The sequence below is a fragment of the Lissotriton helveticus genome, chromosome 12 (genome assembly GCF_964261635.1).
Source record: "Lissotriton helveticus chromosome 12, aLisHel1.1, whole genome shotgun sequence".
NCBI classification, from domain to species: domain Eukaryota; kingdom Metazoa; phylum Chordata; class Amphibia; order Caudata; family Salamandridae; genus Lissotriton; species Lissotriton helveticus.
In genome coordinates this window covers 835,190,156-835,216,410 of record NC_136073.1, presented here as the reverse complement: position 1 = coordinate 835,216,410, position 26,255 = coordinate 835,190,156, and the positions used below count along the sequence as shown (strand labels likewise).

Here is a 26,255-nt window from a genome sequence, read left to right as displayed (position 1 = left end):
AAAATCATATTGGGCGATGTTTACATGGTTAGAAGTTAATTTCAATTGTTCCTATATCGTGACACAAGGAAGGTGTCCATGTTTCTCCACTTGTGTGTAATATTACTCCTTCTGCTGAGAACTGCTTCTTACTCCTAATCGTCATCTTACTTAAGTGAGGAGTTGCAGTTTGTTATCCTGATTGGGGACAGTCCGATGGCTGTGGTTTGGAGGCTTGCAAATGCGTAGATGGGCTGTAAGGACATCGGATTGAGGTATCTGCATTCACTCAATTTGTTAAGGATCCATTTCTTGCTGCCACTGTCCCGGGTAACATTAGAGAAAGAAGAAAATAAATGCGCGTTTTATAAGTGTCATGTTTATAACAAATCATTTTCTGTAACAAATGAAATTGATCACGGACGAATGGGTCTTGACTACTTGGATTACTTTTGTGTTATCATTGTTAAAATGATTCTATTTAGTGTCTGTCAGCTGCTCTCAAGGAAGTGGTCCGACTTATTGTCATCTATAGCTTTGGTGGTATTTTGTTTCTGTTTCTTGGAAGTGGGAGGACAGCCTGTGTTCTACTCTCGTTACACATAAAGTGGAGCTGCAGAAAGTCCTACCGTTGGTGTTTGCGCCCAGTGCCCTCATGGAGCTATTCTGGATGTTTTCATAGGGGCAATGATTCGAAAAGCAATTCTAAATAGTGGTCAAACGTTAACCTGTTTCTTTTTGGTAAGAAGGCCATTGGAGGCATCATTGCATAGAAGATGAAATTCAGGATTGGAAGGGAAAGGAGTGTACAAAAGCGTAGCTGAAGAAAAGGCATCAGATTGGCTAGAGTGCCGTGTTCCATGCAGACATTGGGCATTATAGAGCGCAGCGGTTCATGTAGGCATACTGGATAGAGCGTAGTGCTTCATGCAGAATTTTTATGCCTCATTGTTGAAAATGTTACTAGTGGACTTGGTACAGGGCAACTCGGAAAAGACTTAACGGTTAATTCACTTGCAGTTGGTAAAGTGTTGAAAAGAGATGATTTGTGGCCCTGTAGTTCTAAATTTGGACAACAACTGTCATTCTTTGAGGTCGATCTAGGTTTGTATTTATAGGCCTGCTCTTTATCCATGCTACTGAATTTTCAGTATAGATCCTCAACCAGTTCAAGAGGGATGTCCCTGGTCTTTTCCTACCATCTGACAGCGAGATCTTTTGACAGCTAAACTGAGATATGTAACTAAAATTGAATGTATATAATATTTGGGCCTAACAATTACTTTGACATTTTGGGCAGCTGAGAAGAGTGTTTTTCTCTCATCAGCAAATGGAGGAGGGTTGCGATTAATCTCGCCTGTGTCCCACCCTGCAAATTTGCAGTTAGCATGGGTTGATTCCTGCTGTGTGATAATGTACGTTTGGGTCGGTTTGTGACTTTCCCTATATCAGTGCATACTTAAACATTTATTGGGCTACGTGGCAGCCTAAGGTTACCTCTGCATTTTTCCTGTCTGAGAAAATCTGATTTTATGAGCTTTGAACTCGCTTCTCAATAAGGCATGACTAATTCGGCTTGTATCCATCGCTGTGGAAAGTGATTTCTGGGGCCTTGTGACAATCACCAAGGTTCCAGTCTTGTTCAGTGATGTTTCCTTAATTTACGTGTATATCCTGCGGTGTGATGGTGTATGTCACACAGAGGTGTAACCTTTATCTTGGCGGGTATCTGAGGCATGCATCTGCTTCTAATAAAGTGTATTTCTTTACTCCGATCCAGGACAGTTGCTGGTGACCAAGTCCGTCTTTCGGTAGGTGTACAACTTCGTAGGCTTTTGTATGTTCTGCTGCCTGGCCTATCAGTGTCCTTTTACCCTGGTTCTTACTGCTCTGCTTTCTCATGTATATATCTCCACCTCAATGCTCTAGTTCATAGCTCGTTCTATTTATAAAATTATACCATTATTTCGTCTTTTTATCGTTCTGTCCGGCCACTAAGTTTCTCTGGTTTAGATCTTTGTGACTAATGGCTACTCCATTTATGCTTGTAATCCTGGTCTGACAGTGCTCCTTTTTTTTTTTTTTCTTTTTCTTTTTTCTTCAGACCGGTTGTTCTATGACTGCCTGTGGTTGCTCTGGATTCTTCGGCTCTGAGGGCCTACCATTATTCAGCTGTCTGATCGTATACAGTCAATCATGCTTGTATGGCGCTCTTGTTTAAGGAATTAAGATTTTTCTGGCCACCTGTAATCTCATGAGCCAACATTAACAGCAAGAAACCTGTAATGTTATGGTACACAAAAAAAATCTGCATCCGCATTCTGTACACCCTCAATCCAACTCGAGCAACATTCAGCATCGCTCTGCTCTCTGGACCACTCTATAGACACTTAGCCACATATAGCACTTATAGAAGATCTTCAAATTTTCACCACTCTCTCACCTAAAGGCCATTAGAACCATGGTGTGCTCCCTCTACTGCTGTCTCCTGACCATAGATCCCATACTGCACACCACCATTTACCGGCTGCCTTTTGTTACCAGTTATTTAAAATGTGCTGTGCTTTTGGCTGTGGCTTAAAGCGGGTTGATTTCTTACTTCTTCATGGATCTTTCTGCCTCTTTCTCCATGTTTTTTGTTGGACTATTTTATATCTCGTAATTACGGAATCTTCACACATTTTTATGCATAAATGCATTTTATTCAGAAAGCAATTTATTTTTGCTTTATTTGCATCGCAGAAGGCTTTAGTCGGGTCTTTAAATGGAAACCTATTTGTTTTGATTGTGCTTATTATATTTACTTTTTCATATTGAATTTTTATTTTGGTATTGGGACTGTTCTACAGATTTTTTTTAACATTTAAAAAAAAAATCTTTGTTTTTGCTATGTTTCCTTCTGCCACCACCCGCTTGCACATATATACATGAACTTTCCTGTAAATGGAATGTAGCAGAATAATCTCTTGCTTAGTTGGGAAACGAGATCAGGAGCAGCAGATCTGGAGTCCTGCCTGAGACTTGGCACATGCTTGACTCCCTTTGCAGCCAGGCGCCACAAACTGTCTTGTGTGTGTGCCATGTGATATCCTAGTCTACATGTTGACTCATTGTTGCCCTCCTTCCCTCTAATGTACGATCCCAACGGATTTTATTGGTTGTAAGTCCTCTGCTCTCTCGGTGTCACAAAGCTACACTCATTTAACCACCAAGCTGCAGAGGAAATTACAACCAAGAGCAAGCAGATCATATCATCCCAGATAGATTATTAACCAGATAGATTATTAACCAAAGTGGAATTGGCATGTCCTGTCATAGCCTCAGAGGTCACCTGATGGGACGGTAAACTCCACTATCGAGAACATCACGTGTTGCAGCCCGTATCATCACTTAAATCTAGTGCCTCAAAGTGACAGTGCATAGGCACTAGAATAATGTTTGGGGTTGTATCTTTAAACCCTGTAATGACAGTGTGATAATGACAATGTGATCAGTATTTTAGTTGGATCACCCTGCTCTTCCTGTTCATGAATAAAGATCTATTTACTTGTATAGGTAAGTGCTCAGAATAGACAATCATTGTATTCCAAACCTATAACAACCTCCTTGAGTAAGCCTTACTGCTTGCCCAAACTCCCTTTAGGCGAATCAGAAGTTCTAAGGACGTACTTTGTCATTCCAGTCAAATCACAGTAGTATCCAAGATCTGCGATGCTGGTGGTAAACGAGGATACTGCCCAGTAACCACTGACTGTCTTATGAGGTTAGAAACCAGGCGAAGGATGAAGTCACCCTCTTGGCAACACTTGAAACATCACCCCACATTAGTGTTTCACACCAAGTGGATTTAAAGGAATGATTCTGTGGCCACCTAGCCATCCCAAACAAATTGCTACCAATGTGGGATTTCTTCACCCCGCTTCCTGTGTGCACACCACATCTGTGTGCTCTTTCCCAGGATGGACTATAGGGGGTATTTAAGAGGCCTTGCTGGTAGAGCTTGCTCTCATTTTAGTCCTTCCTTAATAACAAGAAGTAGAGGGTTTGGATTTCTTTTTTTTTTTTGCCCTGCAAGTGGAGTTATAAGGCGTTCTTAACTCATGAAATAGAAAATACCACAAGACGGAAGATTGGCCTTAAATGTGGTCTTCCAACCCTTGTGGCCGTGCTAAGGACACCACAGTGATCCTTGATATCTTCTAGTTACAAGTTGCTATCACAGACATTGGCTTTTAATCCCACCCCACTTTGTTTAAAGGTGCTGCAGCTCAATAATTATTTGGGGCAGCACCCCCTTATAAACTAGTGAGCATCGCATGTTGATGTACTATGGAAGGTCTATTGTAGAATGTGTTGGTGTATCAAGTGGCTTTAAATTGACGACTTTGCTTCTGCCATTACCAGGAAGCCCCCCCCCCCCCTTAGTGTTCACCACCCCGCCTGTACCACCTGAGTGGCAATACCTGCGGGTCTCGGGCCTCTGCTGGCATCACCGATGCAGTACAATGTGCCAGTATCTGTTCTAGTTGAGTCTGAAGGTTAGTTTTCCTCTGCGCTCGGTGTGTGCTGCTTTCGACCCAGCAATGTGTGCTACCCCTCTCTTCACCTCAACACTCTTGCAGTATCTGGCGGTTGTTTAAATGACTGCCAACTCCCCTCAGAAAAGACAATACAAGGATGTTTATCAAACTACGTTGAAGAAAGCGTCAAGTCGGGAATATAACCTTAACTTTTAATGGGATTTTTAACTTTAAGCATTTTAAGTAGATTTTGAAGCAAATCTTCGTGTGCCTCCTAACTCTGTCGTAATGCTACATATTCAATCAAACATTGGATAATAGCAGTGGCAATGCAAGCATGCAGTGTTTTGCGGACATATGTACTATGTATTAAATGTGTTAACGTGAAAATGCTGCAGACAAATTGTTGTAAAAATGAATAAGCAAGCAGTGATTGGCCAAAGAGCCCTGGCACTGACGTGGACTACTTTTTAGGCAGATGTGCACGAGCAAAATGCAGTCACCGTGAAAAGGGCCATAGACTGGCCCCTTGCCACGTGCTGTATGCTGCGGTGCGCAGAAGCAAAATGTGAATGACATTGGTACAGACTGGTGGATGAAGAGGTCAAACACTGTGTGTTTATGTGTATATAGATAATTTTACTGAAGACACAAGGCTGGACGAGACGACTAAACCTGCCTCTGTGGAGAAGTGTGGCTCAATGGTTAGAGCAACAGACCCTGATGCAGAGGTCTAGCCCCGGACCAGGGTTCAATTCCCCGCCTCGGCGGGTCTTGGGCTCAAAAATTCCACGGACCGGATAATTCTCGCCTCGGTGCCTATTCCAATCATGGAGTCCCACTCTGCAACTCTGGGCAATAGCTTGCTTAATCTCCACAACGGCCCCCGCAACGCTAAGGATGCCTGGCCTCCACCTTGGGGGTGCCCAGGAGTGGACACCTCACAGGGAAAGCCAGGATGGGTTCCACAGCGGTATTCGTACAAGCGCCTTGAGACCCTTGCGGGTGAGTAGTGCGCTATACAAGTATCAATTTACATTACAATTTACATATGCTAGTCCTAAAACGTTTTCACATGTTCTCTGGTAACTCTGAGCCCCAACTCAAAGCAAAAAGCCAGTGCTTAGCGAGTAGAAGGGTCGGTGTAAATGGAGATGCTGGTTACTTGTGACGAATACCAGATGGTGCGCATGTGTCCTAGAGAGTCTCTGCCAATTATGACTTATGGCAAGCCGGGTTTTATGTAGCTGCTCCGATGTTGTACCAGGGAGACCTGCCTGTGATACGAGACTGTACTGAGAAGACCTGCTCGTGAAGTGACGCTGTGCTTGGGAGACCTCCCCGTGAAGCGACGCTGTGCTAGCGAGACCTGCTCTGGAAGCGATGCTGTGCTAGGGAGAATTGCCCGTGAAGCGATGCTGTGCTAGGGAGACCTGCCCGTGAAGCGACGCTGTGCTAGGCAGACTTGCCCGTGAAGCGACGCTGTGCTAGGCAGACTTGCCCGTGAAGCGACGCTGTGCTAGGCAGACTTGCCCGTGAAGCGACGCTGTGCTAGGGAGTCTTGCCCGTGAAGCGACGCTGTGCTAGGGAGACTTGCCCGTGAAGCGACGCTGTGCTAGGCAGACTTGCCCGTGAAGCGACGCTGTGCTAGGCAGACTTGCCCGTGAAGCGACGCTGTGCTAGGGAGACTTGCCCGTGAAGCGACGCTGTGCTAGGGAGACTTGCCCGTGAAGCGACGCTGTGCTAGGGAGACTTGCCCGTGAAGCGACGCTGTGCTAGGGAGACTTGCCCGTGAAGCGACGCTGTGCTAGGGAGACTTGCCCGTGAAGCGACGCTGTGCCAGGGAGACTTGCCCGTGAAGCGACGCTGTGCCAGGGAGACTTGCCCGTGAAGCGACGCTGTGCCAGGGAGACTTGCCCGTGAAGCGACGCTGTGCCAGGGAGACTTGCCCGTGAAGCGACGCTGTGCTAGGGAGACTTGCCCATGAAGCGACGCTGTGCTAGGGAGACCTGCATGTTGTGTGTGATTCTTTAGAACCGATACATCGGGGTCCCTTAAAGACTGGGAACTTCAAAGTTTCAGGAGGAGCATTCCATACATACTTGGTAATTAAAATGAAACGTTCATCTCCCTTCCATACTAGGAGAGGGAGAAATTGTTGTGCATGAAAAAGCTAATAAGTATGAAGAAACTTTAGAGAGTTAGCAAATTGAAAGGAAGATGTAGTGTGGGAAGGAAGGAAGGAAGAATCAGACGAATAATGTGCTTGTGGCCTGTCATTTTGATTCCGTTGTAATGTGAATAATGGAAAGTGTGGAGTTTCAGACTGTACCGGTTTGTGAGTGCAAAGGATTATTTCTAAGCTCTTGTTAGTTTACAATAGTTTCAGGCTGCATGAAGGTGGATCAGCGTATGTCTCAAAAGAACTGAGATGGGGGGACGTCTAATGTTCCCAGAGTTTTGCTCCCTCCGCGTAGAGCGCAGAGTTGCGATAAACACTGGAGTTTTTCCTCTTGCGCGACTCGCAATGTTAAGTTGGTGAGCACGAGTGAGGAAAATCATACGCTAGACCCTCCCGGCGAGATTTCTCGTCACAGCAGGTCGCTACCACTCTGTTCAGAAACCTGCAGTTCACAATGAGGAAGCTGCAGCTCGATTAGAACATCTACTCGAGTGTCTGAAAGAAGCAGTGCCCTCTTGCACTGCACATGGTGCCCGTCGCGCTGATTTTACAGTGCGGGACAAACTCCTGGCGCCAAAAATCAGTTTGAGCAGCACGACTAACTGTACTAAGTTTTTTTAGCACTTTGCATAGTTCCGCATAGCAGAACTCCGCCCAGGCCTAGAACTGAGTTACCTCTGGGTGCTCCCTGACAGGAGTGAATGCTCAGCTATCGATTTAGTGGTCTTTGTCATCCATGGTCCCAGCTTGTGTATTTTGTTAAGAGCAGGTCTGAACCTCCGGCAGCTCTTCCATTAAACCGCAGGAATGTTTCATGTGGACTGGGCATATTTAGTAAGCATTTGAAGGGTTATATTATTTCTGCGACAATTTGGGGACTTTGATATAATGCATTTATGGAGGAAATGGTGCACTAACCTGGTGGTATAACATTTTCACAGCAAGTCAACAGTTCGATTAACTTAAACATGTTTTTAATTTTACATTCTCAGCAAGGTTTTTCTGCGAAGACTTTTTCATATGCGTTAATGGAGGTTTCTTTAATCTCAAACCACGTCGGAAATCTTTCTTGCAGTGGTTTGTTCAAACCTCTCTGTAGGTGGGAAGCAGCCACGAAAGCCCAGGGGACCGAAAGGCCTTGGAGGGTTGATGGTGAGATTTTGCACTGATTTAAAGGTGGGGACCCGGAGTCCCAGAGCTTCTTTGCAGTTATCCTTGAAGTGATTCGTTATATGCTTCTCGAAGTGTGGAGATTTAAAATGTTTTTTTGGATAATAAATGTAGACCGTGTTACTCTTCAAGATACCCTTTGTGGCATTGTCATAACTCGAGGGTGAACATATACAACATTGAGAGACGAATGTCTTGCAGTTCTCGGTGTTTTGAGAACACACCTGTTTCGGAGGGATTCCACCAGAGGATTGTGGGAAATCTCACAACAAACCTCTTCTCCAAAGGCATCCCCTTGTGAGACTGTCGGCATTGTAGCAGGTGGTGTTTACACACTGCTGCAGGTCCAAGTGGGATTCTTGGGTTGAGAGTTAAAAATAGGCTCTAATCTACGTCAGGCTGGCCTGCCTCCCGTTACCATTGAGGAGAGGCTGGCTGTCACTTCAAAGCAGCGAGATTTGTGGGCGGAAGCCTGCACCGAAGCTCCCATTTGTCCACATGGTATTTGTTTTCTCCTACGCTGTGTGTTGTCTGTCGGTGGCAGATTGTTGGTGTCTGTTGAATCGCATCTCCTGGTGTGACAGACGGGTCTTTCTGGTGGGGTAGTCTTGTGTGTGATGCATGTATTTCTAATTTTGATTGACACAGATATCGAAACGCCATTTTTTTGCGCCTGCTCTGCCATAGCCACAAATGTGTATTTTGACCTAATGCAGCTGGCGGTGGTGATGAAGATGCTTGTATAGTACACTCTAGGTTTCTGCTTCTCTTGACGCCAAGCAGTGTCTGTTTCCAGCCTATCAGTGGGGTTGAGATGATGCATGGGAGAACATGATTCCTGGTTTGTTAGTTATATTTTTCTGGAGGATCACCTGGATGCTGATAGATTGCAGAACCTCAAGTACAGATGTTGTGTTTTGGAAATATCTGGCTGGTATTAATGTTGTTTTGTTGTGGAATATTATGATGATATTTCTTGTACACGCCTCAGTTGAACCCAACGTCCATCCGGATTCCTTTCCCACAGAAGTCTCTTCATCCTTTATCACCACTCCAACCCCACACTCCCTTTCCTCCCTCGTGATTTGAGTCGGGAGCTTCCCACACTCCTGTCTTTATTGAATACAAATGAGATTTCTCTCTCATAAGTACAGATGGACGATTGATGTACGGGTGGGTGAATCGATTTGTGGGTGGATGGCCATTGTGAAAAAATGCCTTTTTTGTGCACGCTGTCCATGTTTCAGTGTCTTTCACAGCATAACTGTTTAATTTGGGAGATTGGAAGAATGCAAACGCCTAATGCTTTTTATTTAATCGTTTGGGGGTTTTGTTATTTTCAAAATTAAATCTCATAAATTGAAGCTCCTAAAAATGTTCGAGGAATATGGCTTGGTGTTTTATTTCTCAAAACTGTTAAGTGGCATCACTTGACCTATTGCCCTGAACTGTGCGCCTTTATCCACCTAGCAACATAAGAGAAAACAGCTCGTGGTTAGTAATAGTAGGTTTGAAAACGTGTTATGGCTATTGCCTCTTTTGATTAAATGGTTCACAGGTTAGCCGATCTTTGTTAAAAAAAAAAGACATAATTGCCATCGAAACACTAGACTTGAACTTGTTGCTCATTCAGTAGTCTGGCAGGTTTTGATTGTCCCGAGCTGGCAGGGATCTAATGGGTTGGTGGGATGGTGTGTACTGAACATTAGAACTTGCACAAACACTCGGATAGATGTTAACTTACCCTTTATAGAGTCGCTCTGCTGTGCCAGCTCCAACCTTTGTCTAGCTTTTGGTTCTACAGTCTTTGATACCTATCGAGCCCTTCATCTCAAAGTGGTCCCATGTTGGTGATCTTGGAGTGACGGAAAAGGCTTCTAGGCTACTGTTTTTTTGGGTGAAAACTAGAAAGAGTGCTGTTTTTAAAGCTGAAAGAGGGAGGACCGCGTTACTTCTTGGATTATTTAAGATAATGTGTGATTGGTCGATACTGTGTCATGGCTTGTATCACTTGAGGTCACAGAAAGAATCGTTTTCAGTCAATGAATAACATAATTTAAGAAATTGAGGAAAACAATTCCTTGATAATCTAGATGCTTAAGGATTCCTTCAGAAAACGTGGTATGAACAAAATGTCTAGAGGGCTAGTCATAAGGTCTAATATGTACCTAGTAGTACCTACTTCCTCTCCTTCAGTAGTCTCCATTTGACTGCAGACTTTATTTATTATGAGCTGACAAAATAAAACGGAATGCTCCTCGTTTTCCCCATTGAATACAAAGAAGTCCATGAGAGCCTAGTTCAGAGAGGGCTGCTGGATTCATCTCCATCCATGAATGTACAGTGTCCCAAGGGAACCCACATGTGAGCTAACGGGGTGAGGCTTGTGGAGTAACTGGTTCTCTTATTAACTTGATGCCAATGCCTTTCTACCAAAGATCGCATAATCTGAGTATCCCTTTCATGCTTTTGATGTCTTGGATATGTTTACCTTCTGCCTATTAACATTATTCCATGCGTGGCTGCTGCCGCTTTGTTTGTGAATGCTGTAGTAGTGACCTGCCCCACTGGCACTAATGGGGATAAATGTGGGTATCCCCGAGAATAGGTTACAGGCTATCGTTCAGTAATGTTTTACTTGCTGTTCATCAATTCGGAAACTTGTCGCCTGCCCCCTTCCTAGTCACCTGCCCCCTCCCTTGTCGCCAGCCCCCTCCCCCTCCCTCGTTGCCAGCCCCCCCCTCCCTAGTCGGCACGCCTGCCCCCCCTCCGGCGTGCCTGCCCCCCTCCCTCTTCGGGGTGCCTGCCCCCCTCCCTCTTCGGGGTGCCTGCCCCCCTCCCTCTTCGGGGTGCCTGCCCCCCTCCCTCTTCGGGGTGCCTGCCCCCCTCCCTCTTCGGGGCGCCTGCCCCCCCCCCCTCTTCAGGGCGCCTGCCCCCCCCCTCTTCAGGGCGCCTGCCCCCCCCCCTCTTCGGGGCGCCTGCCCCCCCCCCCCCTCTTCGGGGCGCCTGCCCCCCCCCCTCTTCGGGGCGCCTGCCCTCCTCCCTCTTCGGGGCGCCTGCCCCCCTCCCTCTTCGGGGCGCCTGCCCCCTCCCTCTTCGGGGCGCCTGCCCTCCTCCCTCGTCTGCGTGCCGTCGCTTGGCCCTCCCCTCCCCTCCTCCCTCGTCGGCGCGCCGCTGCTTGGCCCTCCCCTCCCCTCCTCCCTCGTGGGTGCGCCGTTGCTTGGCCCTCCCCCACCCCTCCTCCCTCGTGGTTGTGCCGTCGCTTGGCCCTCCCCCCCCTCCTCCTCCCTCGTGGGTGCGCCGTCGCTTGGCCCTTCCCCCCCCCCCCCCCTCCCTCGTGGGTGCGCCGTCGCTTGGCCCTCCCCCCCTCCCTCCTCCCTCGTGGGTGCGCCGTCGCTTGGCCCTCCCCCCCCCTCCCCCCTCCCTCCTCCCCCGTGGGTGCGCCGTCGCTTGGCCCTCCACCCCCCCTCCTCCCTCGTGGGTGCGCCGATGCTTGGCCCTCCCCCCCCCCCTCCTCTCTCGCGGGTGCGCCGTCGCTTGGCACCCCCCCTCCCTCGTGGGTGCGCCGTCGCTTCGCCCCCCCCCCTCGTGGGTGCGCCGTCGCTTGCCCCCCCCCCCCTCGTGGGTGCGCCGTCGCTTGGTTCCCCCCCCTCGGCGCGCCGCAGCGCTTTCGCCCTCGGCGCGCCGCAGCGCTTTGGCCCTCCCTCCTCGGCGTGCGGCATCGATTTCGCCCTCCCTCCTCGGCGTGCGGCATCGCTTTCGCCCTCCCTCCCTCCTCGGCGCGCCGCATCGCTTTGGCCCTCCCTCCTCGGCGCGCCGCATCGCTTTGGCCCCTTCTTGTGCACTTTTGTGTCCATTTAGCATTTGTTACTGGACCGGGATGGGTGTCCACAGTCTTGGTATGTCAAATTTACAAAACAAAGTAAAGTCTGTCATGCGACCTCTCGTTAGCCCTCCACAGCTTCATGACGCATATGCAGTTGTGTAACATAATAATGTGTGTACACTAATCAGTATGATTTACGTTTTAAGTTCTCTTTTTTGTTGAAGGTGTGCAAAAACATTAAGAGCCTATAGATTCTGAAGTGCTGGCATGGAACTTGCTCCATTCGCCGAAACTGGTGCTTCTACATGTTCTGGATGGGATTGGGGGCAATGTCTATAAACGCTGTCATGCTGTTGGGGTTTACCTTGGCGAAGAGGGATATTGCTAGGGCATGGAAGGCGCCGGCGCCACCTTTGGTGTCGACATGGAAGAAGGGACTCGACTTCTGCATGGGCCTGGTGCTTCCCATTTTCATTGCAAGAGGGTGCCAGCAGAAGCATTTTAAAGTGTGGAAGCGCTGGGCAGACTATCAGGGCCTGCTGTTGGAGCCAGTCGCTGCACCGGGACACCTCCACCTAGATTAGTGCTTCCTCGCTGGTGCAGGCGCTTGTTTTTAGTATTTGAGTTCTCTGGAGCGAGTGGTAATGGTGCATAATTTACAGCTAGGCTGTTATTTGGGAGGCTGTTAGTGCGACGGGGGTGGGGGGTTCTCATTTGGCATATTTCATCTGTATTGCTCTCAGTTTCTCCTTGAATTTATTAGTGAAAAGTCAAAGTTATGGTGCTGAATATTGATCGTGCAGACTTCTCTGGGTTACAGAGCTCTGCTCCGTATGTGTCATTTGATAAATACAATTTGTTAAAAAAAGAGCTTATAGATTAACATTGTCAGCCAAAAAGCAAGAACTATTGGCTTTGTCAATGCTTTTTGCGTTTGCTGTATTGGTGCGGTCATCCCGCCCAATCTTCTGCTAGCTACTCTACCGGTTTGCCTTCCATGCATTCATTTGCCTACCCACTTACTTATCAATCGAATACCAAATGGTGTCCCATTTTATGTTTCTCTTTTCTATTAACGTGGAGAAGTGTGGCTCAATGGTTAGAGCGGCAGACCCTGATGCAGAGGTCTGGCCCGGGACCAGGGTTCAATTCCCGCCTCGGCGGGTCTTGGCGGGGTCTTGAGCTCTTAATTCCTCAGACCTCATTTCTCGCCTCGGTGCCTATTCTAATCATGGGTCCCACGCTGCAACTCTGGGCAATAGCTTGCTTAATCTCCACAACGGCCCCAACAGCGCTGGGATGCCTGGCTTCACCTTGGGGATGCCCAGGAGTGGACATTTCACAGGGAAAAGCCAGGAAGGGTTCCTTAGCGGTATGAGTACAAGCGCCGGGAGAACAGGTCCGGGTAGCTGTGCGCTATACAAGTACAAAAATATTTACATTTACATTTAACGTCTTCTATAGTTGGATTACAAAGTACCTCCCTCTTGAGACACATAGAATTTCGGTTCTTACTATGGTGGGATAGTAATTAGTTTGTAAACCACAACCTTGTGCTTAGTTATTTAACACTATTTTATTCACCATTAGGAAATAATGGGAGATGCTCTCCTTTTCTTTTCATAAATGGAGTAAGGTTACTTCGAGTTTGAAGCATAGTTTGCTGCAGCTGGTAGACTGTTATGTGCTTCGATTTGTAAGACTGCATTGCAATTCCAGCACTCGTTCCCTCCCCCTCCAGTTACTCACAATGGCAGTGAACCTAGGAATGTCACTAGAAGCACCTGAAAGGCCTGGAACTCTGGATGAGCCCTCAAAATCCAGCACCAAAACCCTCCTCGCCTCCAGCCAGAGTAATATCCTAACACGTATTTAGTTCCCCAAAAGCTGCTTTTTTAAAAAAAAAAAAGAACTTTGAGTTACTATTTGTGAAATCAAATTGTTAAGGCTAATGGGAGGGAGTCGCTGCTCTGTGTGCATAAGAATGTTCCTCTATTGTAACCGGTCTCTGCTTTAGGAACTCTTAACTGGTGCCTGCGCAGTATTACCTAAGCTTGTTAAATTATTTTACCAAGCAAAAGCGAGCGTTTCATTGGATGTTTTGCTCACACAGCGAGCTGATGTTGTTAGGCTGACATCTCCTGACCCAACTTTACTTCTGTTTCACCTTGTCCCTTATTAACGAGTCTTACTTTTTTTGCTCTCTCTTCGTAGTGCACGGTACAAGTGAAGCTGGAGCTGGGACACCGGGCCCAGCTACGAAAGAAGGTCACTACTGAGGGGTTCACCCATGATTGGATGGTGTTTGTCCGCGGCCCAGAGCAATGTGACATCCAGCACTTTGTGGAGAAAGTAGTTTTCCGGCTGCACGAGAGTTTCCCAAAACCGAAGAGAGGTGAGTACTTAACATATTTTGTGGCGAAGTAGAGGACTAATTCTGATTGGTTAATTGTTTGGCATTACTGGGTTAACCTCTTAAAAAAAAATCCATTAGTAAGTTAAGTCGGGGAGGTGGGGGGGCATGACAGCGTAAAGAACAGGGGTGTTGAATTAAATAAAATATTTACTTGTCCATGGGGCAGGTTGCTTCATAAATCTACTTGTCCCTTTTGTGCAATGCTGTGACAAATTATTGCAGCAATTCCACTTGTCCCTTTTGGACCATGTAATGCTGTGACAAATTGTGTCAGCAATCTCATTATATAAGAGCTCTGATATAACCTCTCAGATTATGCCTGGGCTCATACCCTAGTAGGGTTTGAATACTAGCAAATTCGTTATCTTGCGTCGTTTCCGCAGTTGTTTATACTGGGGCTGAAAATGCTAAGCAATAGCTCCAGGTTTGGAATGCACTTTTCAGTCTGTGCAAATCTACTCACTTATGTGTTTTAAAGGTTTTCGCCAACTCTTCTCTAATCTTTTCCCATACTTCGAAAGGTTGAAAATGTACTTCTGACAATGGCAGACATAAAACTTCTTCCAGGGTTGGGGAAAAAAGTGGTTGGAGGGAAAGTGAACTTGCAAACACTCAGATTTCCGCATGAGGAAATCTACACATAAATATTTTCTCATGCTAAAGTGCAGTTCACACTCTCTTGTACTCTCTCTCGTGCTCTCTCTCTCGTGCTCTCTCTCTCTCGTGCTCTCTGTCTCGTGCTCTGTCTCGTGCTCTCTGTCTCGTGCTCTCTGTCTCGTGCTCTCTGTCTCGTGCTCTCTGTCTCGTGCTCTCTGTCTCGTGCTCTCTGTCTCGTGCTCTCTGTCTCGTGCTCTCTGTCTCGTGCTCTCTGTCTCGTGCTCTCTGTCTCGTGCTCTCTGTCTCGTGCTCTCTGTCTCGTGCTCTCTGTCTCGTGCTCTCTGTCTCGTGCTCTGTCTCGTGCTCTGTCTCGTGCTCTCTGTCTCGTGCTCTCTGTCTCGTGCTCTCTGTCTCGTGCTCTCTGTCTCGTGCTCTCTGTCTCGTGCTCTCTGTCTCGTGCTCTCTGTCTCGTGCTCTCTGTCTCGTGCTCTCTGTCTCGTGCTCTCTGTCTCGTGCTCTCTGTCTCGTGCTCTCTGTCTCGTGCTCTCTGTCTCGTGCTCTCTGTCTCGTGCTCTCTGTCTCGTGCTCTCTGTCTCGTGCTCTCTGTCTCGTGCTCTCTGTCTCGTGCTCTCTGTCTCGTGCTCTCTGTCTCGTGCTCTCTGTCTCGTGCTCTCTGTCTCGTGCTCTCTGTCTCGTGCTCTCTGTCTCGTGCTCTCTGTCTCGTGCTCTCTGTCTCGTGCTCTCTGTCTCGTGCTCTCTGTCTCGTGCTCTCTGTCTCGTGCTCTCTCTCTCTCGTGCTCTCTCTCTCTCGTGCTCTCTCTCTCTCGTGCTCTCTCTCTCTCGTGCTCTCTCTCTCTCGTCCTCTCTTTCTCTCGTGCTCTCTCTCTCTCGTGCGCTCTCTCTCTCTCGTGCGCTCTCTCTCGTGCGCTCTCTCTCTCGTGCGCTCTCTCTCTCGTGCGCTCTCTCTCTCGTGCGCTCTCTCTCTCGTGCGCTCTCTCTCTCGTGCGCTCTCTCTCTCTCTCTCGTGCTTTCTCTCTCGTGCTTTCTCTCTCGTGCTTTCTCTCTCTCGTGCTCTCTCTCTCGTGCTCTCTCTCTCTCTCGCTCTCTCTCTCTCTCGTGCTCTCTCTCTCTCGTGCTCTCTCTCTCTCGTGCTCTCTCTCTCTCGTGCTCTCTCTCTCTCGTGCTCTCTCTCTCTCGTGCTCTCTCTCTCTCGTGCTCTCTCTCTCTCGTGCTCTCTCTCTCTCGTGCTCTCTCTCTCTCGTGCTCTCTCTCTCTCGTGCTCTCTCTCTCTCGTGCTCTCTCTCTCTCGTGCTCTCTCTCTCTCGTGCTCTCTCTCTCTCGTGCTCTCTCTCTCTCGTGCTCTCTCTCTCTCGTGCTCTCTCTGTCGTGCTCTCTCTGTCGTGCTCTCTCTGTCGTGCTCTCTCTGTCGTGCTCTCTCTGTCGTGCTCTCTCTGTCGTGCTCTCTCTGTCGTGCTCTCTCTGTCGTGCTCTCTCTGTCGTGCTCTCTCTGTCGTGCTCTCTCTGTCGTGCTCTCTCTGTCGTGCTCTCTCTGTCGTGCTCTCTCTGTCGTGCTCTCTCTGTCGTGCTCTCTCTGTCGTGCTCTCTCTGTCGTGCTCTCTCTGTCGTGCTCTCTCTGTCGTGCTCTCTCTGTCGTGCTCTCTCTGTCGTGCTCTCTCTGTCGTGCTCTCTCTGTCGTGCTCTCTCTGTCGTGCTCTCTCTGTCGTGCTCTCTCTGTCGTGCTCTCTCTGTCGTGCTCTCTCTGTCGTGCTCTCTCTGTCGTGCTCTCTCTGTCGTGCTCTCTCTGTCGTGCTCTCTGTCGTGCTCTCTCTGTCGTGCTCTCTGTCGTGCTCTCTGTCGTGCTCTCTGTCGTGCTCTCTGTCGTGCTCTCTGTCGTGCTCTCTGTCGTGCTCTCTCTGTCGTGCTCTCTGTCGTGCTCTCTCTGTCGTGCTCTCTCTGTCGTGCTCTCTCTGTCGTGCTCTCTCTGTCGTGCTCTCTCTGTCGTGCTCTCTCTGTCGTGCTCTCTCTGTCGTGCTCTCTCTGTCGTGCTCTCTCTGTCGTGCTCTCTCTGTCGTGCTCTCTCTGTCGTGCTCTCTCTGTCGTGCTCTCTCTGTCGTGCTCTCTCTGTCGTGCTCTCTCTGTCGTGCTCTCTCTGTCGTGCTCTCTCTGTCGTGCTCTCTCTGTCGTGCTCTCTCTGTCGTGCTCTCTCTGTCGTGCTCTCTCTGTCGTGCTCTCTCTGTCGTGCTCTCTCTGTCGTGCTCTCTCTGTCGTGCTCTCTCTGTCGTGCTCTCTCTGTCGTGCTCTCTCTGTCGTGCTCTCTCTGTCGTGCTCTCTCTGTCGTGCTCTCTCTGTCGTGCTCTCTCTGTCGTGCTCTCTCTGTCGTGCTCTCTCTGTCGTGCTCTCTCTGTCGTGCTCTCTCTGTCGTGCTCTCTCTGTCGTGCTCTCTCTGTCGTGCTCTCTCTGTCGTGCTCTCTCTGTCGTGCTCTCTCTGTCGTGCTCTCTTGTCGGCTCTCTCAGTCGTGCTCTCTCTGTCGTGCTCTCTCTGTCGTGCTCTCTCTGTCGTGCTCTCTCTGTCGTGCTCTCTCTGTCGTGCTCTCTCTGTCGTGCTCTCTCTGTCGTGCTCTCTGCGTGCTCTCTACTGTCTGTGCTCTCTCGTCTCTCTCTTCGTGCTCTCTCTCTCTCTCTCTCGTGCTCTCTCTCTCTCTCTCTTGCTCTCGTCTCTCTCGTGCTCTCTCTCTCGTGCTCTCTCTCGTGCTCTCTCTCCGTGCTCTCTCTCGGCTCTCTCTCGTGCTCTCCTCTCTCGTGCTCTCTCTCGTGCTCTCTCTCGTGCTCTCTCTCGTGCTCTCTCTCGTCTCTCTTCGCTCTCTGTGCTCTCTCGCGTGCTCTCTCTCAGTGCTCTCTCTCTGTGCTCCTCTCGCATCTCTCGCTCTCTCTCTCTCTCGTAGCTCTCTCTCTCTCGTGCTCTCTCTCGTGCTCTCTCTCGTGCTCTCTCGCTCTCTCGCTCTCTCGCTCTCTCGCTCTCTCGTGCTCTCTCGTGCTCTCTCGCTCTCTCGTGCTCTCTCTCTCTCTCGTGCTCTCTCTCTCTCTCGTGCTCTCTCTCTCTCTCGTGCTCTCTCTCTCTCGTGCTCTCTCTCTCTCTCGTGCTCTCTCTCTCTCTCGTGCTCTCTCTCTCTCTCGTGCTCTCTCTCTCTCTCGTGCTCTCTCTCTCTCTCTCGTGCTCTCTCTCTCGTGCTCTCGTGCTCTCTCTCTCGTGCTCTCGTGCTCTCTCTCTCGTGCTCTCTCTCTCTCTCGTGCTCTCTCTCTCTCTCTCGTGCTCTCTCTCTCTCTCTCGTGCTCTCTCTCTCTCTCGTGCTCTCTCTCTCTCTCTCGTGCTCTCTCTCTCTCTCGTGCTCTCTCTCTCTCTCGTGCTCTCTCTCTCTCTCTCGTGCTCTCTCTCTCTCTCGTGCTCTCTCTCTCTCTCTCGTCTCTCTCTCTCTCTCTCGTGCTCTCCTCTCTCTCGGCTCGCTCTCTCTCTCTCGGCTCGCTCTCTCTCTCTCGGCTCGCTCTCTCTCTCTCTCCCGGCTCGCTCTCTCTCCTCCCGGCTCGCTCTCTCTCTCCCGGCTCGCTCTCTCTCTCCCTGGCTCGCTCTCACTCTCCCGGCTCGCTCTCTCTCTCTCGTGCGCTCTCTCTCTCTCGTGCGCTCTCTCTCTCCCGGCTCGCTCTCTCTCTCTCGTGCGCTCTCTCTCTCCCGGCTCGCTCTCTCTCTCGTACGCTCTCTCTCGTGCGCCCTCTCCCGGCTCGCTCTCTCTCTCGTGCGCTCTCTCTCTCCCGGCTCGCTCTCTCTCTCGTGCGCTCTCTCTCTCGTGCGCTCTCTCTCTCGTGCGCTCTCTCTCTCGTGCGCTCTCTCTCTCGTGCGCTCTCTCTCTCGTGCGCTCTCTCTCTCGTGCGCTCTCTCTCTCGTGCGCTCTCTCTCTCGTGCGCTCTCTCTCTCGTGCGCTCTCTCTCTCGTGCGCTCTCTCTCTCCCGGCTCGCTCTCTCTCCCGGCTCGCTCTCTCTCCCGGCTCGCTCTCTCTCTCGGCTCGATCTCTCTCTCTCTCTCGGCTCGATCTCTCTCTCTCTCTCGGCTCGATCTCTCTCTCTCTCTCGGCTCGATCTCTCTCTCTCTCTCGGCTCGATCTCTCTCTCTCTCTCTCTCTCTCTCTCTCGGCTCGATCTCTCTCTCTCTCTCTCTCTCGGCTCGATCTCTCTCGTGCTCTCTCTCTCGTGCTCTCTCTCTCGTGCTCTCTCTCTCGTGCTCTCTCTCTCGTGCTCTCTCTCTCGTGCTCTCTCTCTCGTGCTCTCTCTCTCGTGCTCTCTCTCTCGTGCTCTCTCTCTCGTGCGCTCGCTCTCGCGCTCGCTCTTCTGCAAATATTTGCGTGCAGCCAGAGAGCATTTTGGGAGCATTGTACTTGGGCACATATTGCTAAACTTTGAAAACATGTGTACATGTTTTTATACTGGACCCACTGTCAGTAGTGCGGTCCGGGCTTACGTTGACTTGGAGTGCTCAGCCTTATAAAGGCTTTGTGATAATTGACCATAAATACAAGTTTGAACAGCATTAACACATGGACACAAATATTACCTTAACTGCAGACCATGCCCTTCCCTGATTCATGGCGTGGTACTGTGAACTGGCAGCCGAGGGGATTGTGCTGTAGGATGTTGGGCCTACTTGTCCCAATTACAAAATACACATGAAAACTTGTTGTCCTTGACCTCAAACAATATGTCCTGGGCATCGGGCTATAGGAATGCCACACCCCTGAAAGAAATTAGTGCACTTCAACTTCAATTTGTCTCCTAATTGTTCTTTCTGTGTTGGTCTGTTGAATTTAAAAACCAAGAAATGAAAAACATAATTATTTCTTGAAAACTTTTGCCCTTTATGTAGATTATTTCTACACTAGTTGTCGTTCTGAGAAGCGTCGGTACCTCTAGTGGACATTACATTTGTATGTTAATAGGTCCAATTGTAATATTGTCTTCAGTGTTAGTACTGCACCCGTGGCTTCCTTTCAATATTACCAATGAGCTCTATGTACTTCTATCAAAAACCAGAGACCTATAATGAAACCTTTCGTTCTTCTGAGTTCCATTGCATTAAGCAGTAGAGTTTACACTCAAGCTTGTACATAAGACCACGCTTCCTTCTAAAAACTACTGATTCAGTTTCAATAGTTACTTTACAAATAAAGTACCTTTTTATGTATGGTTTAACTAAACAATACAATCTGTTTTAGTAACGTTTTCTAATCCCTCTGCACAGATATTTCTCCCTGCGCCGTTGGGAAGGGACAGTTTAGTGGCTGTAGCTGGGTAAAGGACTCTTCAGTGTCCAATTCTATTGCTCGTTTTCTCATCTATGGGAAATTGAATGATTTATGTCTGTCTTTACATCTGTTGTTTAATGATCAGCTGGTGAATGATGTGTGAATGCTCTTTGAAATAGTGATTTTCTTTGGGATGGCCGGCTAAATCCATTTTGGCCTTATATTAGATATGCAGCGGTCCTGTCCCACACTGTGAAACCTATAAACGGTTGCAGGTTATCTTCCATTCCCTTTGACCAGAGTATGTTTTTCCTCGCACAGTGGTCCTAGTTGCCCATTGGTTGTGCTGTGGCCACCTACATGGGCAAAGGAGAATCATGACTGTCTTAACCTTTTACACATCACACCTTGAATCGGAGTGGAGATTCCGGGCGTGTACACCTGTGAAGTGGTCCAAGTGTTTTGCTCTACTTGGCCAAGAAGAGGTTTTTAAAATGTGAAATCACTTATCATAATTGGGTGTTAATAAACTAATCTTTAAAAGTGCCCACAGGCTTGCCTCCTCTTGAACTGTGGGTTGCTCTAGTACCTGTGCCAACGTTGGAGAGGTTCTATTGCGGCCTTCTAATATTGTCCCAGGCCATGCTGATGGGATATTGAATAAGTGCCTCTGGCAATGGGGTAGGTTTGTATTGAGAAGATCTAAGCGCAGTAGGTCTGTTCAGTGACCAATGTCTATCCCTTGTCCCCAGGCAACTCCCTTCCTGTTTCCTGACCATCATGTATTCCCTTTAAAGCTTGGGAAATCTATCCTGGGAGATGTCTGTCCCACAAATTGTTTGATTTGCACAGTGACAGCTCAGTACCCAAAAATGTACTTGGAATAGAAGACATAGATGCTTAAAGACACATCATTCATGGTTACAGAAGAAAATAAGTTACCATTTTTGCAAACCCTGCTGGATGCCTGCTGACATGATGATGCTTTGCAGATGAAAGTCTTGGCACAGTTCACGGCACAGTTCACGGTTGGAACTGCTCGAAGGGATCGGGTGCCTCTTCACAATGCTCTTGGCTTCATTCCCTTTTGGCAGTCTGCTTCCTCTGGTATTTCTCACTCAAGGAAATGGCCTAGCTTCTCTTCCTGGACAGCCCCTCTCCTTCAGGGCGAGGCACACTTGTTCCTTCTTTTTAGCAGACTGGCTTCTCGGCTTCAGGCAGATCCTCTGCTCTTCCAGCATGAAGACTTCAGGAGATGTCCCTCAACTCTGAGAAACTTGCTGTCATGAAGACACCAGCCCTGGGCATAGAGTACTCTAAGTAGCACTGCCTTTCCTAGTCCAGAAGTGCTTGGAACTTGAATAGAGTGGGGTGGTTTAGATCACTCTCTTATAGCGCCGAGACGCCCATGGGCATTTGTTCGCGCTCAATAAATGTTATTAATAAATAAATAAATAAATATAATCTTTATCCAGACATGATGTGGATCCCTTTCTAAGGTTTCATAATCTGTTTGGGTCTCAGCTAGTGCTGAGTTCATCATCCAAAAGGAGAAATTAAGCACGAGGCCTCGCCTCATCTGAATAGGTGAGTTGTAAGAGCTCTCCAGAATGCAACGGCGTTTCCTATTCTGGTGCAACTCTAATAATAATGTATTCCAAAGTTGTGTGAATGGGATGAAAACAAATCTGCTTGCACATTGGGAGATCCTGAACACGGAGCTGAAACAAATTGATAGTGAATCAGTGAAACTAGTACTTGCTCAAACAGTTATCCCTCTAAAATATTAGGCCATGGACCAAAGGTTGCTTTAAAAGAGGTCTACACTTGCTCCCAGTGGCACTCCATTACATTCATGCTTTGAAACCCTGTTGAATTTCAGAAAATTAAGAACCAAGCACATTGTGGAGTTTCTGGGTGGTAGAACCAGAATACCAGAGTAACTGGGATTTTTGTAATCATTGTATTCACCATGGTTGCCTTTGGCTGCAGGGGACAAAGATTGAACTCTCCTTATGAATCTCGTCTTCTGAGGATGAATAAAAGATACTATCACATTGCCCTGTCTCCTTATACCAAAATCTTTATTCAGAAGAAAGTAACAACCTAACATTTGAGGAGGCAGGAGCTTGGTTCAAGTCTTGACGGCTAGTAGGAGAGGGCTCAAAGCTTGCCGTGACCTAATATTGACACCTTTTTTTTCTCAGCAACTTTGAGCTTTTATCTATATTTGAGCGGCAGAATATGGTGGATTGACAGTCGTGGAGGCTGTTATAAAACTGGAAGGTGTCTTATTGAATTAAATTATCAGCTGGGTGTAATCTGTTTAAGACACTAAGTTTCTTTGAATTTTGTTGATTACATGCAGCTGGTGAGACAGATAAAGCCAAACTTGCAAATAAATAAATCTATACATCGTAGAAGCGCTTTGTGTTAGCCATCTTCATCAGCTGGTCTGGTTGTTTGTCAGTTCCGTTTTGATTCTGCCCACCACAGTATGCAGCATTAGATGATTCCATTTCAGCCATTGGCTCTCTTGCAAGGCGAGTGGTAGTAATTTGCCCGATCACTTGCGCCCATTGCCAAAAATGAATACTTGCCATGGCTGGTGGCTCAATATTTTACGTTGTCAATCATTTTTTGTTTTCTTTTCGTTTGGTGACCTTTATCTGTGGTTGTTTTAACCCCTTTGATGCTTGTGACGGAACGGTTCCGTCATGAGCGCCGGTTGGGCTGTGCTTATGACGGAACCGTTCCGTCACGGCCACGCCCGTTTCTTAGAACCTTCAGCACAGCGCGAAAATTCGCGAGCCGCCTCGTCGTGAGATTGAACACAAAGGGGCAAGAGGCAGAGAACCCGGCCTCCGCTCAGCAGCTCCAGTCTCTACTTCTGGCTGCTGATGACAACTGTGAACACACTTTAATTGAAACGCGCGGTTGTCCGTCATTTGATAATTACAGACCTCCCAAAAACAAACAATAAAGAAAGATGCTACAATCCTATTTTAAGAGCACACGTGATAAATGTAACACGGCCAACATTCCATAAGAGCGCACAACAGAGTGCTCCTCCGCAGGGCGTTGCCAGGGCTCCTCTGCAGGACGTTGCCAGTGTGCTAATACAAGAAAAACGTTTTTAGTGGCTAATTAAAAGACACCGTGTCACACCGCGAGTAAAAGAGCCAGTCCGGGTGGGCGGGGCCAAAATGAGACCGGACGGTAACAAGGAGGGACCAAAATCCCTCACTGACGATAGAAAGCCAAGGTTTAGCATGCACTATGTTGAGGCAAGCCAATAGAAAGAGGGGGCGGAGCCTACACTCCACTTCTGAAATGTTATAGATCAGTGTTTCCCAAACTGGGGTCCGTGGACCCCAAGGGGTCCTTGACACATTCCCAGGGGGTCCTCAGGCAGCAGTTTTAAAAGCACTGCAAAGTTCCTTGTAGAATTAGCAGTTTTAGAGCAACAATAAAAGTGTCAAGATAACACCAGTGATTAATGTACCTGCTGGAGAGAGATGAGTTTTGTCCAGTGGTAGGTTTGACTTATCTAATGTAGCACCGAGGGTTAATATGCCTGCTGCAAAGAACGTGTACCATGCATTTTAAAAAACAGTATTTCATATGCATAGGTTAGTGGGTTACTGATTTTGTCACAGAGATTCTTTTGTTACTCTGCAGCTCTTAAAAGACAATCCTAGTCTAGCACAGTGACTTATAAACGGACACACTGCATGGTACAAGTTAGTAGCTTATGATGTTTTTTCCCAGTCTTTCATTATCCTGATGCTGTTAAAGGAGTTTATTTGGGCGGAAACACATTATCTGAAAGAAACAGGTTAGTATTAGATTCCTTACCTTAGAATATCCCCAGGCGTCAGTCTGGATCCGGAAACTTTTGCGTAGCAGTACCCCTGCGCGTCGGTAGGCGTCGTCTGCAGGCGTCCCCTGCGGCTCCGCGTCGTCGGCGTCGTGCGCCGTGATGACGTCGCTGGAGTATATAGACGCCGCCTCCGCACGCTGACGTCAGTTCTTCTTTTTTCCGCGCCAGTTAGCTCAGATCCGAAGAGCAGTACTCCGGTCTTTTGACCAAGTTTTTGTTAACTTTGACTCTTTCTTCAAGGTGCCGGTAGGATGCCCGGGTTTAAGAGTTGCGACGGGTGCGACCGAATGATGTCGGTCACCGACCACCATCGACTCTGCCTCCGGTGTCTGGGCGCGGACCACGACGTCGAGTCATGCGTCGACTGCCGGGCCTTGACAGGTAAAGCTAGACGGGAGCGGTCCCGCAAGCTGCTCGAACTCCGAGTGTCGGCCCCGCGTCGAGAGCGGTCCCGGTCCGGTCGGAGGTCGAGGGAGCGGTCGAGGGAGCGATCGCGGAGCCGCCATGAGCGCTCCGGGAGTCGCCACCATTCCTCCGGTTCATCAGGTAAGCGACACAAGCGGTCGGGGCGTCGTCATCGTACCCCCGACTCCCGCGTGATGCGGCCGGGGGTTCGAGGGGCCGCGGCCCCGCGTGGGTCGCCGACGCCGTCTGCCCCATACCCGTCCTTCCCTGGGGAAGGCGCGTCGCGCGAGGAGATTGAGGAGTTCCTCATGGCTATGAGGGCGATGTCTCCTCCGGCGATGTCTCCTCCGGCGGGGCCTACGGCGCCTGCGGGCCTGTCGGTCCCGTCTGGGAGCCCGAGCGGTTCGGGTGCACCTGCCCCGACGCCGCCGAGTGCTCCGGCGTCGCTGGGCCCTTCAGGGTCGTCGCCGGCTGGTCCACCGGCCTCTTCGGCGCCGATTCCATTGGGGCACCCCGTGGTGCCGCCTCCGCGCGGCGCCGTGACTCCGCCGTCGGTTCCGGCCGGCGTCGGGTCCCCGGCGCCGCGCGGCGCACCCCCGATCCCTCTCTGACTCCTGACGCGGAGTCGGACCGGCGTCGTCCGATGCCGAGTCCGGCGCCGTTGGGGCCCATTGGCTCCGAGGAGCCGGTTTATATCGTCGACTCGAACTATGGCGATGAGGACGAATATGGAGAGGGTTGGGAGGGGTCTGAGGACCCTTTGTCACGAGCCTGCCAGTATGACGTGGACTGGGTAGGTGACTTAGGTGAGGCCAGTGGTCTGGACGAGTTGCCCAACCCTGGGTTTGTCTCGCCTTCCCCTGTGGCGTCGGAGGCGGGGGCTGCCTATTCGGTGGTCCTGATGAGGGCTGCCAAGGCCTTGAGCCTTGAGCTCCCCGTCGCTAAGGTGAAACCTAACATCCTCACCGAAGTATTTAAACCGCAGTCATGCCCACAGGAGCCTCTGCTGCCGTTTAATGAGGCCCTGACGGATGTCCTTTTGGGCACCTGGTCCAGGCCCGCTTCCAGTGCACCGGTTGACCGGAACGTTGCCAGGCGTCACCGTCCGTGTTCGGACGACCCTGCCTTCCTTTCCACCCATCCCTCCCTCGGAGAGTCTGGTGATCCAGGCCTCCACTTCCCAGTCCGCATTCCCGTCGGCTCCGCCCGATCGGGAAACGAAGCGATATGACCAATTTGGCAAGAAGGTCTTTTCGTCTTTGAGTGCTGGACTGCGGTCTTGCAATACCGCTTGCCTCTTGGGCCGCTACACCCACTCTCTGTGGGACACGGTCGCGGAGTGTCTGCCGCAATGCCCGCAGGAGGTGCGGGACAAGCTCAACCAGGCCTTGGTTGAAGGCCGGGACGCGGCGAGGTATTCGATCAGGTGTGGTCTTGACACGACCGACTCGCTGGGACGGGCTATGTCCACGACGGTGGCGATTCGTCGCCATGCTTGGCTGAGATCCGCCAACTTCTCGCCGGATGTCCAGAATGCCCTCATGGACATGCCTTTTGATGGCAGTCGCCTGTTCGGTGACAAGGCGGACAACGCGCTTGAGCGCTTCAAGGACTCCAGGGTCACGGCCAAGTCCTTGGGTCTTTCGACCCAGCGCCAGCAACCGGGTTCGTTTCGCCCCTTTCGTGGCCAGGGAAGGGGCGGTCCCATGCGGGCTGCCAGCCACGCGCCGCAGAACGCTCCCCAGCGCAGTGGCGGCCGTGGATTCCGCCGTGGTGGCGGTAGAGGGCAGCGGCGAGGTCAGTCCACACCTCCCCCCGCAGCAGCCTCCAAATCTTCCTAGTCCGAGCTTTCGGGCCCATGTGACGCCAGTGGGTGGCAGGGTTCGCCATCACCACTCCCGCTGGCGCACGATTACATCGGACAGGTGGGTGCTGCAGCTCGTCCGAAGGGGCTACTCCCTCCCCTTCGAGTCCACTCCTCCAGCCATG

General features: G+C 49.7%; 1 protein-coding gene across 2 annotated transcripts in view; it reads left to right on the top strand.

Annotated features, from left to right (window-relative positions):
• Positions 1 to 26,255, top strand: part of MLLT1 (MLLT1 super elongation complex subunit) — a 155,862-nt gene that overhangs the window by 28,268 nt on the left and 101,339 nt on the right. For both annotated transcript variants that reach the window (XM_078670833.1, XM_078670832.1), the window contains exon 2: positions 13,892 to 14,072. In XM_078670833.1, coding sequence (XP_078526959.1) covers positions 13,892 to 14,072 — 181 coding nt within the window. The remainder of the gene's footprint in view (positions 1 to 13,891; positions 14,073 to 26,255) is intronic.